The 15,845-nt window shown below is 40.5% G+C and overlaps 1 protein-coding gene across 1 annotated transcript in view; it reads right to left on the reverse strand.

Moving 5' to 3' along the window:
- COL4A4 (collagen type IV alpha 4 chain) overlaps positions 1–15,845 on the reverse strand; it is a 138,716-nt gene that overhangs the window by 102,776 nt on the left and 20,095 nt on the right. Inside the window, exons 2-3 of the mRNA XM_061187994.1 lie at positions 15,003–15,045; positions 7,903–7,980 (exon numbers count right to left, since the gene is read on the reverse strand). Coding sequence (XP_061043977.1) covers positions 7,903–7,980; positions 15,003–15,045 — 121 coding nt within the window. The remainder of the gene's footprint in view (positions 1–7,902; positions 7,981–15,002; positions 15,046–15,845) is intronic.

Genomic DNA, 15,845 nt, shown 5'->3' on the forward strand with positions numbered 1-15,845 from the left:
CTTAAACTTATACAGTGGTGTATCAATTATAGCTCAATAAAACAGTGGGAATTCCTGAGTTCCAGGTTCGATCCCTGGTCGGGGAACTAAGATCCTGCAAGCCGCACAGTGCAGCAAACAAACAAAAAAGATAAAAAAGATGTACAGCATAATGATTTAACTCACATCATGAAATGACTATCACAATAAGTGTAGTAAACATCCATCATGTCCTATGATATAGATACAAAATATAAGAAAAAGATCAGCTGTTTTCTTAAGAGGCAGCTTGGTGCAGTGGGATAAAACCACTGCACTGAGAACTAGAAGACACGGCTTTGCCACCGAACAATAAATAAGGTCCCCCACCTACTGTATAGCGCAGGGAACTATATTCAATATCTTGTAATAGCCTAAAATGGAAGATAATCTTAAAAAGAATATATATGTGTGTGTGTGTGTGTGTGTGTGTGTGTGTGCCCATGTTTTTCTCCTGCCTGTGTCTCCCCTGCTGGCTCCCCTTCCTCTTGGGGCAGGCGGGCTGGGTGGGATTGCCCCTGCAACTCCACTGGGCTGTCCTGCCCTCTTCTCGCTTTCTCTTGGGCAAACTTGTCCATCTCTATGGGGTCAATGACATCCAACTCTGAGCACCCCCTCTATTTCCCTCGCTCACCCAGACGCCCTTCAGGAGCCCCGGCCACACATCCACATGCAAAGCTGGACTCATGATCATTCCCCAAAATGTGCTCCTCGGCCACAGGCCGCCACCCACACAGCTGCTCTCACCGCCCCTGGGTGTCCTGGGCGCCTCTAACCGCCTACCCCCAACCACCCCGCATGGAGTCTCCTTCTCCTCCCGACCAGTCTGCCTCCCAAACGTTCCCGACACCCATCCTCTCCCCCCACGCCCACACTCACGCCCTTGCTAAGGCACCGTGACCTCCCACCAGGGCAGCTACAGTGGCCTCCTGACGTTTTTCCTAATATTGCTCCCACCTCGCACCACCATCACTGTGTTCTCCAAAGAGCAGCCAGAACGATCTTCTTATAATGTAAATTCAACCTGTTTCTACTCTTCCTAAAATCTTTCGAATCCTTTACTTATTCTTCAGGATAAACTGTATCTGCTTTTTCACCTGCATCCCTTACCACTTGCTCCCTCACCTGCATCATCAAACCTTTCCCGTCACCTTTTGGTCCACCAAACATACCACCCCATCTCCTTCTCAATTCAGGGCCTCAGTAGGGGCTGTTCTCTCTGCCCAAACACCTGCAATGGTTTGAAGGGTGGCCACAAAAAGATATGTCCACGCCCTAACCCCAGAACCCGTGGATATCACCTTAGGTGGCAAACGATGTGATAAAGTTAAGGATTTTGAGATGAGGATTTTGTCCTGTGTTATCTAGGTATAAATGCCATTATATGTATCCTTATAAGAGGGACATGGAGGAAGATCTGAAACAGACACACAGAGGAGAAGCTGATGTGAAGATGGAAGCAGAGATTAGAGTGATGCAGCCACAAGCCAAGGAACGCCAGCAGCCACCAGAGGCTAGAAGAGGCAGGGAATGGGGTTCTCCCCTATTGCCTATGGAGAGCATATGGCAATGGTGACACCTTGCTGGTGGACTTCTGGCCTCTAGAACTTGTGAGAAAATAAATTTCTGTTGTCTAAAGCCACCAGATATGTGGTCATTGTTACAGCAGCCCTAGGAATAAACACACCATGCTTCCACCAGGCCATTGCTAGGTGACCGCTGATTCCACCAGGTCCAAGCTTCCCCGGCACTGTCTACCACACACACGGGCTCCAGGGCAAAATCAAGGTAGGGCACCAAATATCCACCTGGGGAGGGCACAAGGATCTTCGTCTGTTCTTTTCCCTGATGCATCCCAAGCACCTAGACCACCCCACGCCTGGCACTCATCAGGCACCCAGAAATAATGGCTAGGAGGTGAATCTGTCTCTCCTGCTGGAAACTGAGCTCCAGGCCACAGGGACTGTCCTCTATCCCCGAGGCCTCACAGCCTCGTCAGATGCCTGGCACATGGTGAATGCTCAATGGCTGTTTGCTGAATGAATGGAATGAATGAATGTTTTTTTGCTGAGTGAATTGCAAGTTCATGTATGTATGACAGAGGAGTGAAAAAAGAGCACCCTGGAGGCATAGCTGTTTCCCTGTGGATTTCTTGGCAACTTATTGAAAATGGTATTTGAAAGGAGAAACACACTTTTCTTTCCTAAAAACTTTGTAATTCAGTATTTTAACTAATTTAGTCAGATGCTACCTTTGCACTAGAGAGGTATTCTCAGAATCACAAACACCGCTCCCTGTGTTCCTACGTGGTATACGCCCTGCTTTGAGATGCACCTTATTTCTCACCAACAACAAAGGCTGACTCCACTTTGGTAATGACCTTGATCCTCTCAAGTTCAGCCTAGTCCCACATTTGCTGAGCTCTGCGCCCGCCTGGCCACAGTTCACACTGGGTCGCAGAGCTCAGCAATCATCGTTGCTATGGGATTGAACTCCACACAGGAGACCAAGGGTTCAGGCTGCAAATCACTGCCCGTTTAATGAGGTGACTGACTGGGGCAGAGATGCCAAAATCTACCTTCAGAGCCCCTCTGCAACTAGGATTCCTCAATGAGGTTTTGTACACTTGGCCTGTTTGGTAAATAATACTGGCAAATTATTTAATAAAAGTAGCAGGCAAATATGAGCTTGTTTTCTCTCCTTTTTCAAGCACAAATGCTGGATCTAAAGAGAGAGATTGTCAGCATGCTGAAAGCCATGTTAATTAGTTGGAGTTGTTCCTCTGTATAGATATCAGCTATTAGTGACAGCTAATAGGCCAAATAATATAAAATGATAGGCATGTATTCCCCCTCTACCCCCTGGGTCTCCCATACCCTGTTCAGAAATACTTCCTCATGCACTGTCATAAAAGATTCATTCTTTTAACTTCTGCAAGTTTTCCATTCTTCAAAATTTAAGCTTAATATTCATGACAAGGAGAACACTTTAACAAGCTAAACCAGTTACAAGCTGGCACGTGGCGGGTTGAATTCTACCAGGAAATTTGTTTAATTGTTAGGCACTATGTTGTTTTTTTTTTTTTAATTCTGAATTCTGATGCCTTTACATGACAAGCGCACTGCTCAGCTCCTCATAGGCCCCAAGGCTGAGGTCCCTTCCCAGGGCCCCTCACTCAGGTCACCTGCTGTCCCCTGAAGGCAGCTGAGTGTGTCAGCATCTATCAGAGAATTCTCCAGTAGAGACACAATGAGCTAGGGAGTTGGTCCTTGGAGGAGAAAGAAGCAGCAAGAAAAAGAAGAAATCAGAACCAAAACACGAAGGGGTGGTGACAGACCAAATTTGCCAACTTCTCCGTTGTCACTGGAACTTGCTTCTATCAAAATATAACATAATTGACTTATGCAAACTTTGGGACATGAAAATAATTGCTCTGAACCATTTATCAGGCTACAGTTATAGAGTGTACTAGAACGCAGCTGTGTGAGTGATAAAGAGGTTGAATTCTAGAACTTTGTGTGCAAATAATTTAATGATATGAAAAACATTAACAACAGTTAAAACTACCCAAGGAAATTCCATTTTTATAATGGAATGCAAGCTCTTAGGAGTGCGAGGGACAAGTGAATGAAATTGCAGGAAAGATACTTGTATATACTTTCGTGATCTAAAAGTCCCAAAGGAAAGACTGGTTTGCTAATGTGTGATTTTGGTTTTCAAACCAAAAAAACTAAGACAGGCCTTGAGTTTTAAGCCATTTGACCTTCTTGTGTATAAAACTACCAAATTGTAAAGTTCTATTGACTTAACAGTTACTAGACTCCCTTGAATGGAAAACAATACAAATATATTTTATTCTGGAAAAAAGTATAGAAGGTGTCTTTATTATCAAACTAGTTACTAAAGCAGAACTTATAAAACGTCCCATCCTAGTCGATGAAGACATGTAAATTTCCCTACAAGAAGACCTCCATCAAAGAAACAGAGATTCTTCCCTTGAAACGGATAAAGAATAATTTAAAATCCAGCCCAAGTCCACCTCATTCATATCCTTAAAGAGGGACCATAATGAGGTTTGGGTAAACGTTAGGCAGAGTCACAAAGTATTTTGGAAGCCAATTAAATCGCTGTCATATATGAAAAGTCGTGCTGCACATCACAGAACCATAGGGTGTTAGGGCTGGGAGGGACAGGACCAGCCCTCCAGTACAAACCCTTATTTCCCAGGTGAGGGCTCTGAAAACCAAAAAGACCAAAGGGGTAATCCGCAGTGTCCCACACTGAGAATGCAGGATGCTACTGAACCTTTAAAAGGTCTGAGTACAGCAACGGTCATGCTCCTTTCTGTGGCTCGAAGTGCTTATTTCTGGCCCTACCTGAAATTCCAAGAAAATCTGAACTCTGTGAGATGGTCACTTACTAACAGGTTTACATGTTGTGTGTGGGGAAAAAAGACTCGGGGGAGAGACTTCCCACTAATTCTGTTCCTGTTTCCCTTGGACTTGGCGGGTGTCCCCACATACATGCTGCATGTAGCCACCAGCTCAGGCTCCCAAATCCTGTCCAGGCTGAACTCTGAATTTTAAGTTATTGATTTATGTGTATTAACTACCTATTAGGTGCCATCTACTGTGATCACCTCAAAGAAATACCAAAAAAGGACCCCCATCTCTCAAAGAGGAGAAACAAACATAGGCAACTTCTATTTCTAGAGCATCCACTATGGGCCGGGAGCCAGCATAAACATTTTGCACATGTCCACACAGCCCCCTTTAAGGAGCATGGGCTTACAATCTAATCAAGAGGGTCAGACATATCCACACTCTAACCCAAGCAGAGCTCCAGGTCAGGGTACGAGAAGCATCACGGAAGGGAAGCAGGTTCACATGGGGGGACCCATCCACACCGGCTGGGACAGGCAGGAGGCCTTATGGGGGCAGCGTCTCTTCTGAGCTCCTTGGGGGAGGGCAGGAAAGATGGAGGCCGAGTGGAAGTGGGAAGGCTTTCCAGAAAAGGGTAGAGGTGGTGTGTCAAAAAATTAATAAATATTGAGTGATTGCTTCCTGGTAGTGAATCCATGGATGATTTATTTTGTGCCTTCAAGTTTTCCAGTATTATCTAAATGGTCTATAATAAGCATATATGAATATTACAATAAAAACTACTATAATTATTCTTTTAAAAAAAGAAAAAGGTAGAGGAGTGGGAATATTTAGATTATGTTCAAGGGAGAGTGAGTGGCCCAGCTGATGCAGCAGGAGGTGGTCCAACGGGAGGTAACAGTGATTACTGATGAGAACCCGTGTTGCGGCTGGGCTGTGAGCCTCCAGCAGTACAGCGGTGAGATGAAGGAATCCCCCTTGGTTCCTGCCCTTTGATGCATCCCAACTCCACCTCAAACCCCAGCTTCCATCTCCAGTGGAAACCCTCACCCAGCCTGGCACCCAACCCTCGCTGTAGACACAGCAGTTTTGATTTGGGGCTGAACAAACCACTCACTCAGCCATTCAACCATACGAGAGGAATCATTTCCTTCTTAGGAAGGAGCTGTGCCGCCTCGGGCAGAGCCTCAACCCTCGGAATTCGGTACGTTCCTATCTTTATGGTGCACCTTGCGCTGTCACTGCGGCTCGAGAGATGGTGTGCGAGTTGGCTGGTTGCCTCCCAAGCCACCTGCCGGGTATGCACAAGCCACACTCCCAAATTCCTAGCTGGAAAATGTCACCAGCAACTTGTGCCATCACAAAGGACCCATCTGTGCCAGGAAGGGCAAAGGTTGGCGGTGCTCTGCACACAGCTCTCCCTGACCGCCCAGAAGCAGGGACGCAGACAGCGGGGCAGGGTGCAGCCCACCCCAGTGAGCCCTCCTGACCCACGGCGCTGAAGACTGTGTGATGAGAGAGACAGAGTATCCTCTACACGTGCAAATGCTTGCTATGGTTTTACGGCCCAAGGACACAGAAGACAAAGCACCAAACAGGTAAATATGAGAAAACTGGGCAGAGGAAACTGCCAGGCTTGGGCAGATTCAAGCCGCCACTAGGGCTCCCAAAAGTTAAGACTAAAACTGGTGTTTGAACCTGAGTGTAATCCTCTTCTCATTGATCACGGGGCAAACTCGGGGGCTGAGACCAAATACCAGGAGGTGGTTCCTGCCTCTTCCACATACTAGCAAGTTATTTAAAATTCTTGGAAATCCAGATTCCTTGTATTGACCAATGGAAATATTGGTAATAATCCTACTGGCCTCGCAGAGTTGCGTAGGATTAAAGCAGGGTTTCTCAACCTCGGCACTACTGGCATTTGAGGGTGGCTAGTTCTTTCAGTTCTTTCACGTGGGGCTGTCCTGTGCATTGTAGATATTGAAGAGCATCCATGGCCTGTGACTCACTAGAACCAGTAGCACCGCCCTCCATCCAGCTGTGACAGCAAAAAAAAACATGTCCCGACATCATTAAATCAGAGGACCACACCTAGCCAGCTTCATCAAAACAACTGTCCCTCTTTGTTTTGTGGTGTCCCCATCCCATTCCTGCCACGGAGCTGATCACTACATTTTTCTTGGGCCTCAAGCTCAAAGGGTCTTAAAATCTTTGCTCGTTTACATGGACAACGTCACACAAACGCCAGGCTTTTTTCCTGAGTATTGTGTACATTGACATGAAAAAAGCTAAAGCACTTCTGCTCTTTTTTAGGGTCCTAACTTTGTTTCCTGGCAAATGCAGTTTTTAAATTATATCATGAAAGTGGCTGGAAAAAGCTCGAGATAAATTCTGATCACCAAAATTTTATTGAAGAAGAAACAAATCCATTTAAGCAGAAAGGGATCTGCCATAACTTCAGTTCAACAAGGTAGCTGCTTACAGCAAGAACACAACAAAGGACCTGCATAAGTATCACACAACTGGTATGACGATAAAGCAATGCTGTGGGAGAAAAAATGGTCCTTTCTCTCAGAAAGGTAACATTTCACCTCCTTGTTGACTCATCTTTACTGATTTGTGTTTTTTGAGTGTCACACACAGCCTTGTGGGATCGATTTGGACATATTTCAAAACGATCACTGATCTGACTCAAAACCTGTCCAAAACTTCTGAACCATACTCTTTTCTTATAAGATTGTGGGAGTATTTTTAATCAAAAGGATGGTTTGACCTAATACTCCAGCACAGATGAGTTAGTGCCTGTCAACTGCTGCTGTCAGAATATATGAGAGAGGTTCATAAATAAATGTGTAAGAGACACTATATACTGTAAGGGTTACTGTGCGTCTCAGGGCAGAGAATCGGGTGTAGTCATCAAGAGCACCGCCCTGGGTGGACTTGAGCAAGATGCTCAATTGCTCTGTGCTGAAGTCTTCGACACTGCAGAGATGGTACCGTAAGACGGGAAGAGAGTTGTTGTGAGGGGTCAGTGAGCTAAAGCATTTTGAGCACATAGGACAGTACCTGGCACATAAGAAGTACATGATAAATGCAGCTCTCACTTCGATTACAGAACACTATTCCACGGGATTTTAATAGGTGTTGTCCAAAAAAGAGTCATGTGGTCAAATGTCGGAAACACTACTTTAAACAAAGTTAAGTAGGTTTTTTTTTTTAACTCACTGCAGAACTTCTCAGACAGAGCCTTTAAAATGTTGATATACAACATGAATATCAATAATGGCGACCCAGCACGGACCATTTGCACCAGGATCCTTTCTGTACAAGGTGATTCTACAAAATTTTAAGTGAACAAAACATTATTGATGAGAGTGGGTAGAACGTTGGACGCAAGATTTCTAGAACTTATTCATCTTGCGTAACTGAAGCTTTATGCCCTTTGATTAGTAATTTCCCATTTCCCTCTCCCACTGTCCATGCTGATTTTTACATCACTTACCCGAGACCCCTTTTCAGGAAAGCACTGGCAAAGAGAGCAATCTCTTCCCCCGCAGGGACCAATAAACTTCTTTCCACCCTAGAAAGTGAAGAATCTGCTTTAGTTTACCAGTATTCATCACCTCGCTGGGTACATGGTATATACCTTATAACAAGCACTGTTGGTTTATCTAACTCATGAGAATGTCACAGTATAATTTTACCTCTGAAACTGTGAAAAGACTAATATTGATATATAAAAATGCAAAAAACTTACATTGTGGCTTGATAATAAAAGAGTTGATGGTTATGTGAGCAGGATAAAAGTTTATGTGAGCCAGGATTTTTTTTTTAAAAAAAAAAACCTCCTTCTGAAGCTACTCTGCTTTAATCAGAATCTTCTGCACTCTCTCTCTCGGTAAGACTTCGTTTACCAAGTTGTGAACAATCTTAGAATGTTAACTATGTAGTTGTGTACACAACTAGACACCACAGTGGTGTCTAGTTTAAATTATAAGCTTGGTTTTATTTCAATAAGACCCTCTTACTTTATCTCCAAGATCAGCTAGGGCATGTGTCCCACAGGGAGGCCCTCCTGGGTCAGAACTGCAGTCATAGCCTTGGACTCGGATTAAAATTGTTCTTCCTACAATTTGCCGATACTCCAAGATGGCTCCCTCTAATGTGTGGCTCAACCAGAAAGCTCTTGAACTTGAATAATTTGAGCACTTTCCCCACTTTTAGCTAGCTTTTCTTCAACTCTCTTTAGAGAGTGACCCCACAGTCGCATCTTGTCTTAACTTTAACACACACACACGCACACGCACGCACGCCCCGTGGGAAGAATCAGCCCCTTTTTCTCACAAATTCTATGTATGTGGCGAGCCATCGGTCACTTCAATACAGAAGTATAGTCCCAGAGGAACTGTTTCCATAAGTAGATCCTTAACGACAGCCAGCATCATGCACCTGCAGTGAAAATGCACTGAGCATTTGTTCACAGACATTTGTTCTCAACATGCATGTTGAGAGAGAGGAGGTGGTAAAGCAGCTCTCGGTGCTAGGCGCCGAGGGTGTGGATAGGACCACACACTTCTATAACCGATAGATCTTTTAAAACTAACAACACTGTAGACTTTAGCCTTTAGACCAACATATAACGGGGAAACATAAAACAACTGAACCAATATGTACAGTTCTGATAGAAGATACATATACATAAATATACAAACATACTTATGTACAAAAATATACATGAATATACATGTGTATACATGAAATACACAAATGTATACATACAAATGTATATGTATATGTGATGGGAGGGAAAGTCTAAGCAGCGTGCATTTTTCTTTTCAATCATACAATTAAGACCTCTTTTTTCTTGAAAAGTATGTGCGGACACAATAAAAAATCTTTAAATTAAGCATTCATAAAAAAGACATCTTTATAAACTTAACGCTTATGGGTCATTAAAAGTATTTAAAAATTCGAACCTTGACAAGAGCCAAGCAATTAGATAATTTAAGTTTAAAAAAATGTATTTGAAGTTTCAGAAACATATGCCTCTCGAGTTTTGAGGAACCCTGTTATCTATAAATGCAGAAACAATACGTTCAAAACCCTGATTAGGTAAAAACAATTTTTTAAATGCTCAGGGCCAGGTCAGGACAGCATGAAAGCACTTAAAATAACTAGGCTGAACACTTGGGTTCATTTAAGGTTGGGATTCATTACTATGTGTTCAGTGAAATATCAAAACAACCAGAGAAAAAAGAAGGTCAGTTGATTAGATGGCTTGAAAATAAAGGCAAGTTTGTTTTTTTTTTTTTAACTTAATTGTGCCAAGCATCATTGAGATGTTTGTAGCAAAATTAAGTTTCAGACAAGAATCAGTTTAAAGTAGATTAGCAGAATTCTAATAAAGGAACACATGTAAAGCTTTGACTTGGACCAATAAAAGAAAAAAGCGAGGTGATTTTAGTCCCTACCAAGTTCTTCTACATCAGACATATCCCAAAAAACATCACTTTAAAGGGGGGAGGCATTTATAGAGGAAGAAACTGCACCTCAGAAACAGATTGTATAATCCCATTAAAAAGAGATCAAGACAATATCTCAGACAAGTCAACGTCCAAAATATAAACCACATTCACTGGGAATACAGTGGCATTCTCAAAAACCAGTGTTATTCTTCTTCAAAGAGAAGAAAAGTCACTATCTATTTTATCTCAGATATTTTTAAACAAATATTTGTTGCATAGAAAGTTAAAGAAAATATTTTACTAACTTCCAGATTAGTAATCAGTCTTGCATTTTTTACTTTTATTGGGTTTTTTTGGCAAAACAAGTAACATATGCACGTGATAATTCAAACAGTACAAAATAGTGTAATGGAAAAAGACATTTTATCTTTCAACTCTGGCCCCCAGTTCCCTCCCCTAAAGGTAATCGCTCTCTTCAAATCCGTGTCTGGGCATTTATGAGCATATTTACACAATGATCACACACACACATACACACACACTTTTGGTGATTTTTGTCCTTGTTTTATTTTTACCCAAATGGTATATTTCTTTGTACCTTGCTTTTCTCACTTAATCATTCTGAATTAATACATATGACTATCCACCAAAGTACTATAACTTGTTTAATCAGTCCTTATTGATGGTCATTTCATTATCTCCCTTTTTTGCTATCAAACACGACCTTTAAACTAATATTCTTGTGCATATACCTTTATGCATAAGTCAGAATAAATATGTATGATAAATTCCAAAAAGGGAAATTGCTATGTCAATAGGCATGTGCATTTAAAATCCTGATAGATAATGCCAAATTGCCTTCCATAGAAATTGCATCAATTTATTTCTCTACCTTTAAAACCCACCTACAGTATAGCCACTCTCTGTGTGAAATCTCTAGAATCTTTGCATACCAGAATTTGGTAGGAAGGTCCAGGATAGAATAATCTTTGGTTCAGGAGTTATATGCACTTATATGAGACATAAGAAACAAAGGAAGTAAAATTTAGTGCTCTGTAGACTTTTGTAACAGAAAAAAAAAGAATGTAATACAAAAGAAACTTAGAAAAGTCAGATAAGAGAAAAAATAATCCACACACAAATATTTCAGTATGTTTCTGTTCATTATTTGAGGTGATGCTCTGAAATGCCTGCGAACTAAGTTGGGCAAATTTTATCATGCCCACTTCCCACAGGAGAAAACTGAGTCTTGAATAGGTTAAGAGATGAATCAATGGCAGAGCCAAGAACCTAGGGCTTCCTATTCTTTAATGCATGTGCTTTTGCTCCTGACTAAACGGGAAAGGAGAATGCATGGCAAATTTCTATTTTGATTCACTTTGCAAAGACCTATGATAACTTGAAATCACCGAAGTTGGATCGGGTGGATCCAAGCTAGCGGATGGATAGACAGACATGTGTTCACTAGCGTGATTTAAGCCAGTCTGGCTTTCTCAAGATGAACCTGACTACAGGCTGCCTCTAGTAGGATTTCCTAGAAATGTCTGAAGTTGGGTTTAATAACTTCGATTCTCTAGCGAGGAGGCAGAAGAAAGAGGGCTTATTACGGAATGTTCTAGGCTTATCCTTCTCCAGAATTAAAACGTTCAAATTTAATCTTATACTTCTTGATTTAATCTTGTAAAGGCCCAGCTGCTTCCTGCCCACTCTGAAAAAAGTTTTGAAGAAAGGGTTATATTATAAAACAAAAAAAATCTCTAATACCTATGCAATTTGGTAATCAGTCTTAACTGTAGAATATAAAAGAAACCTTAGAGTTCATTTAATCCAACACTTCATTTTTACAGATGAGAAAATAATCCCAGAGAGTGAATTGTTTAAAAGTATAATAAAGAAAGAAGAATGAACAAAACCCAAAGGTTTTAATCATAAAGGAAATAAATCATAAAGATCAAAGCAGAAATAAATGAAATAGAGACTAGAACACAAGAGAAAAGATCAGTGAAACTAAAAGCTCATTCTCTGTAAAGGTAAACAAAATTGATAAACCTTTAGCCAGACTCATCAAGAAAAAAGGGAGAGGGCTCAAATCAATAAATCAGAAATGAAAAAGGAGAAGTTACAACTGACACTGCAGAAATACAAAGGATCATAAGAGACTACTACAAGCAACTATATGCCAATAAAATGGACAATCTATAAGAAATGAACAAATTCTTAGAAAGGTACAATCTCCCAAGACTGAACCAGGAAGAAATAGAAAATATGAACAGACCAATTACAAGTACTGAAATTGCATGTGTGATTTAAAAACTCCCAACAAACAAAAGTCCAGGACCAGATGGCTTCACAGGCCAATTCTACCAAACATTTAGAGACGAGTTGACACTTAACTTTCTGAAACTATTCCAAAAAGTTGTAGAGGAAGGAACACTTCTGAACTCATTCTTTAAGGTCACCATCACCCTGATACCAAAACCAGACAAAGATATCACAAAAGAAGAAAATTACAGGCCAATATCACTGATGAACACAGAGGCAAAAATCCTCAACAAAATACCAGCAAACCAACTCCAACAATACATTAAAAGGATCATATACCATGATCAAGTGGGATTTATCCCAGGGATGCAAGGAGTTTTCAATATCTGCAAATCAATCAATGTGATATACCACATTTACAAACTAAGAATAAAAACCATATGATCATCTCAACAGAGGCAGAAAAAGCCTTTGATAAAATTCAACATCCATTTATGATTAAAAAAAAACTCTATAGAAAGTGGGCATAGAGGGAACATACCTCAACATAATAAAGGCCACGTATGACAAACCCACAGCTAACATCATACTCAATGGTGAAAACCTGAAAGTATTTCCTCTAAGATCAGGAAAAAGACAAGGATGTCCACTCTCACCACTTACACTCAACATAGTTCTGAAAGTCCTAGCAATCAGAGAAGAAAGAGAAATGAAAGGAATCCAAGTTGGAAAAGAAGTAAAACTGTCACTGTTTGCAGAGATGACATGATACTATACATAGAAAATCCTAAAGATGCTGCCAGAAAACTACTAGAGCTCATCAATGAATCTGGTAAAGTTGCAGGATGCAAAATTAATACACAGAAATCTCCTGCATTCCTATACACTAACAACAAAATATCAGAAAGAGAAATTAAGGAAACAACCCCATTTACCATAACATCAAAAAGAAAAAAAAAAAACCTATGAATAAACCTACCTAAGGAGGCAAAAGACCTGTACTCTGAAAACTATAAGACACTGATGAAAGAAATCAAAGATGACACAAACAGATGGAAAGATATACTATGTATTTGGATTGAAAGAATCAATGTTGTCAAAATAACTATACTACCCAAAGAAATCTACAGATTCAATGCAATCGCTATCAATTTACCAATTGCATTTTTCACAGAACTAGAACAAAAAATTTTTTAATTTGTATGGAAACACAAAAGACCCCAAATAGCCAAAACAATCTTGAGAAGAATGGGGCTGGAGGAAACATGCTCCCTGAATTAAGGTTATACTACAGAGCTACAGTAATCAAAACAGTATGGTACTGGCACAAAAACAGACATAAACATCAATGGAACAGGACAGAAAGCCCAGAAATAAAACCATGTACTTATGGTCAATTACTCTACAACAAAAGAGGCAAGAATATACAGTAGAGAAGAGACAGTTTCTTTGATAAGTGGTGCTGGGTAAACTGGATAGCTACATGTAAAAGAATGAAATTAGAACATTCTCTAACACCATATACAAAGATAAACTCAAAATGGATTAATGACCTAAATGTAAGATAGGATACTATAAAACTCCCAGAGGAAAACATAGGCAGAACACCCTTTGACATAAATCGCAGCAATATTTTTTTGGATCTGTCTCCTAGGGTAATGGAAATAAAAACAAAAATAAACAAATGAGACCTAATTAAACTTAAAATCTTTGGCAAAGCAAAAGAAACCATAAACAAAGTGAAAAGACAACTTAACGGACTGGGAGAAAATATTTGCAAATGATGCTACTGATAAGGGATTAATTTCCAAAATACACAAACAGCTCATACAGCTTAATATCAAAAAAACCCAAACAACCAAATAAAAAATGGGTAGAAGACCTAAATAGACATTTCTCCAAAGAAGACATACAGATGGCCAAGAGGCACATGAAAAGATGCTCAATATTGCTAAGTATTAGAGAAATGCAAATCAAAACTACAATGAGGTATCACCTCACACCAGTCAGAATGGCCATCATCAAAAAGTCTACAAATAATAAATGCTGGAGAAGGTGTGGAGAAAAGGGAACCCTCCTACACTGCTGGTGGGAATGTAAATGGGTCCAGGCACTACGAGGAACAGTATGGAGGTTCCTTAAAAAACTGAAAATAGAGTTACCATGTGATCCTGCAATCCCACTTCTGGGCATTTAACCAGAGAAAACTCTAATTTGAAAAAATACATGCACCCCAATGTTCATAGCAGCACTATTTACAATAGCCAAGACATGGAAGCAACTTAAATATCCATCGACAGATGAATGGATAAAGAAGATGTGAGATATATATATATATATATATATAAAATGGTATATTAGCCATAAAAAAGAATGAAATAATGCCATTTGCAGCAACAGGGATGGACCTAGAAATTATCATACTAAGTGAAATAAGCCAGAGGAGGACAAATATATGATATCGCTTATATGTGGAAACTAAAAAAAATGATACAAATGAACTTATTTACAAAACAGAAATAGACTCACAGACACAGAAAACAAACTTATGGTTACCAAAGGGGAAAGGAGGGGAGGGATAAATTAGGAGTTTGGGATTAACACATACACACTACTATATATAAAATAGATAACCAACAGGGACCTACTGTATAGCACAGGGAACTATATTAAATATCTTGTAATAACCTATAATGGAAAAGAATCAAGATATAGATAGATAAACAGAATCACTTTGCTGTACACCTGAAACTAACACAATATTGTAAATTAACTATACTTGCATTTTTAAAAATGGTTAAAAAAGTATAATAAAAATGATTCATTCAATAAAGTGAATTTTCAACATGCAATCAGAGCTCATTAATGGACTTACCCCGTACGCATGTTGTACAGAAAAGAGAATAAGTACGAGCGACCTACGAAAAAGCAAAAACGCAGATTAATTTAAACTGCTGGTTTTAATGCACAACAAACTAAAAAGAAAAAGAACACAAGAATTAACTCCAGAAACCTTTTTTTTTAGTTTCCAATAAGGCTACTGTGGCCAGTTGATTGTCACAAGTGACAAGATAAATGTTATCCTCTCTCTGGATGTCATCACTACGTTTCCTCCTTTTAATCAGTCAAGTACTCTCACCCTTTGGTGTGGTCCTCATTGTGCTGGGTACGGTGGGGACACTTGGAAGGTGAGACCTGGATGGACGGATGAGTGGAGGGAGACGACTCTCAGAATGAAAACTAGAGGAGAGCTGGAAGGAGGCAGCTTTGTCCAGGAACTGCTGCAAAGACTAGTGTATCCTGGATGCTATTAAGTGGAACCAGCCGGAAGGAGGGAGGATGGAAGAAACCTAACTGGACTGGGGAGACGGTTTGGGAAACAATACGAAAAAGTCAGGGGAGAGTTAGGTAGTTCAGGGTCTTATAAGTGAGGCAGAAATCCAACTGGGGTAACATCATTATTATAAATTTTAACAGGAAAGATGCAACCAAAAAAAGACTGAATGTGTGTGCCCTCCCCCAACTCATATGTTGAAATCCTAACCCCCATGTGATAGTATTAGGAGGTGGGGCCTTTGGGAGTATTAGGTCATGAGGGTGGAGTCCTTGTGAATGGGATTATTCCCCTTCTAAAAAGGACCTGGAGAGCTCTCTCTCGGTCCTTGTACCATGTGAGGATACGATGAGAAGCCAGCAGTCTGCAACCCAGAAGAGCGTC

This window comes from Eubalaena glacialis, chromosome 1, assembly GCF_028564815.1.
Source record: "Eubalaena glacialis isolate mEubGla1 chromosome 1, mEubGla1.1.hap2.+ XY, whole genome shotgun sequence".
Lineage (NCBI taxonomy): Eukaryota > Metazoa > Chordata > Mammalia > Artiodactyla > Balaenidae > Eubalaena > Eubalaena glacialis.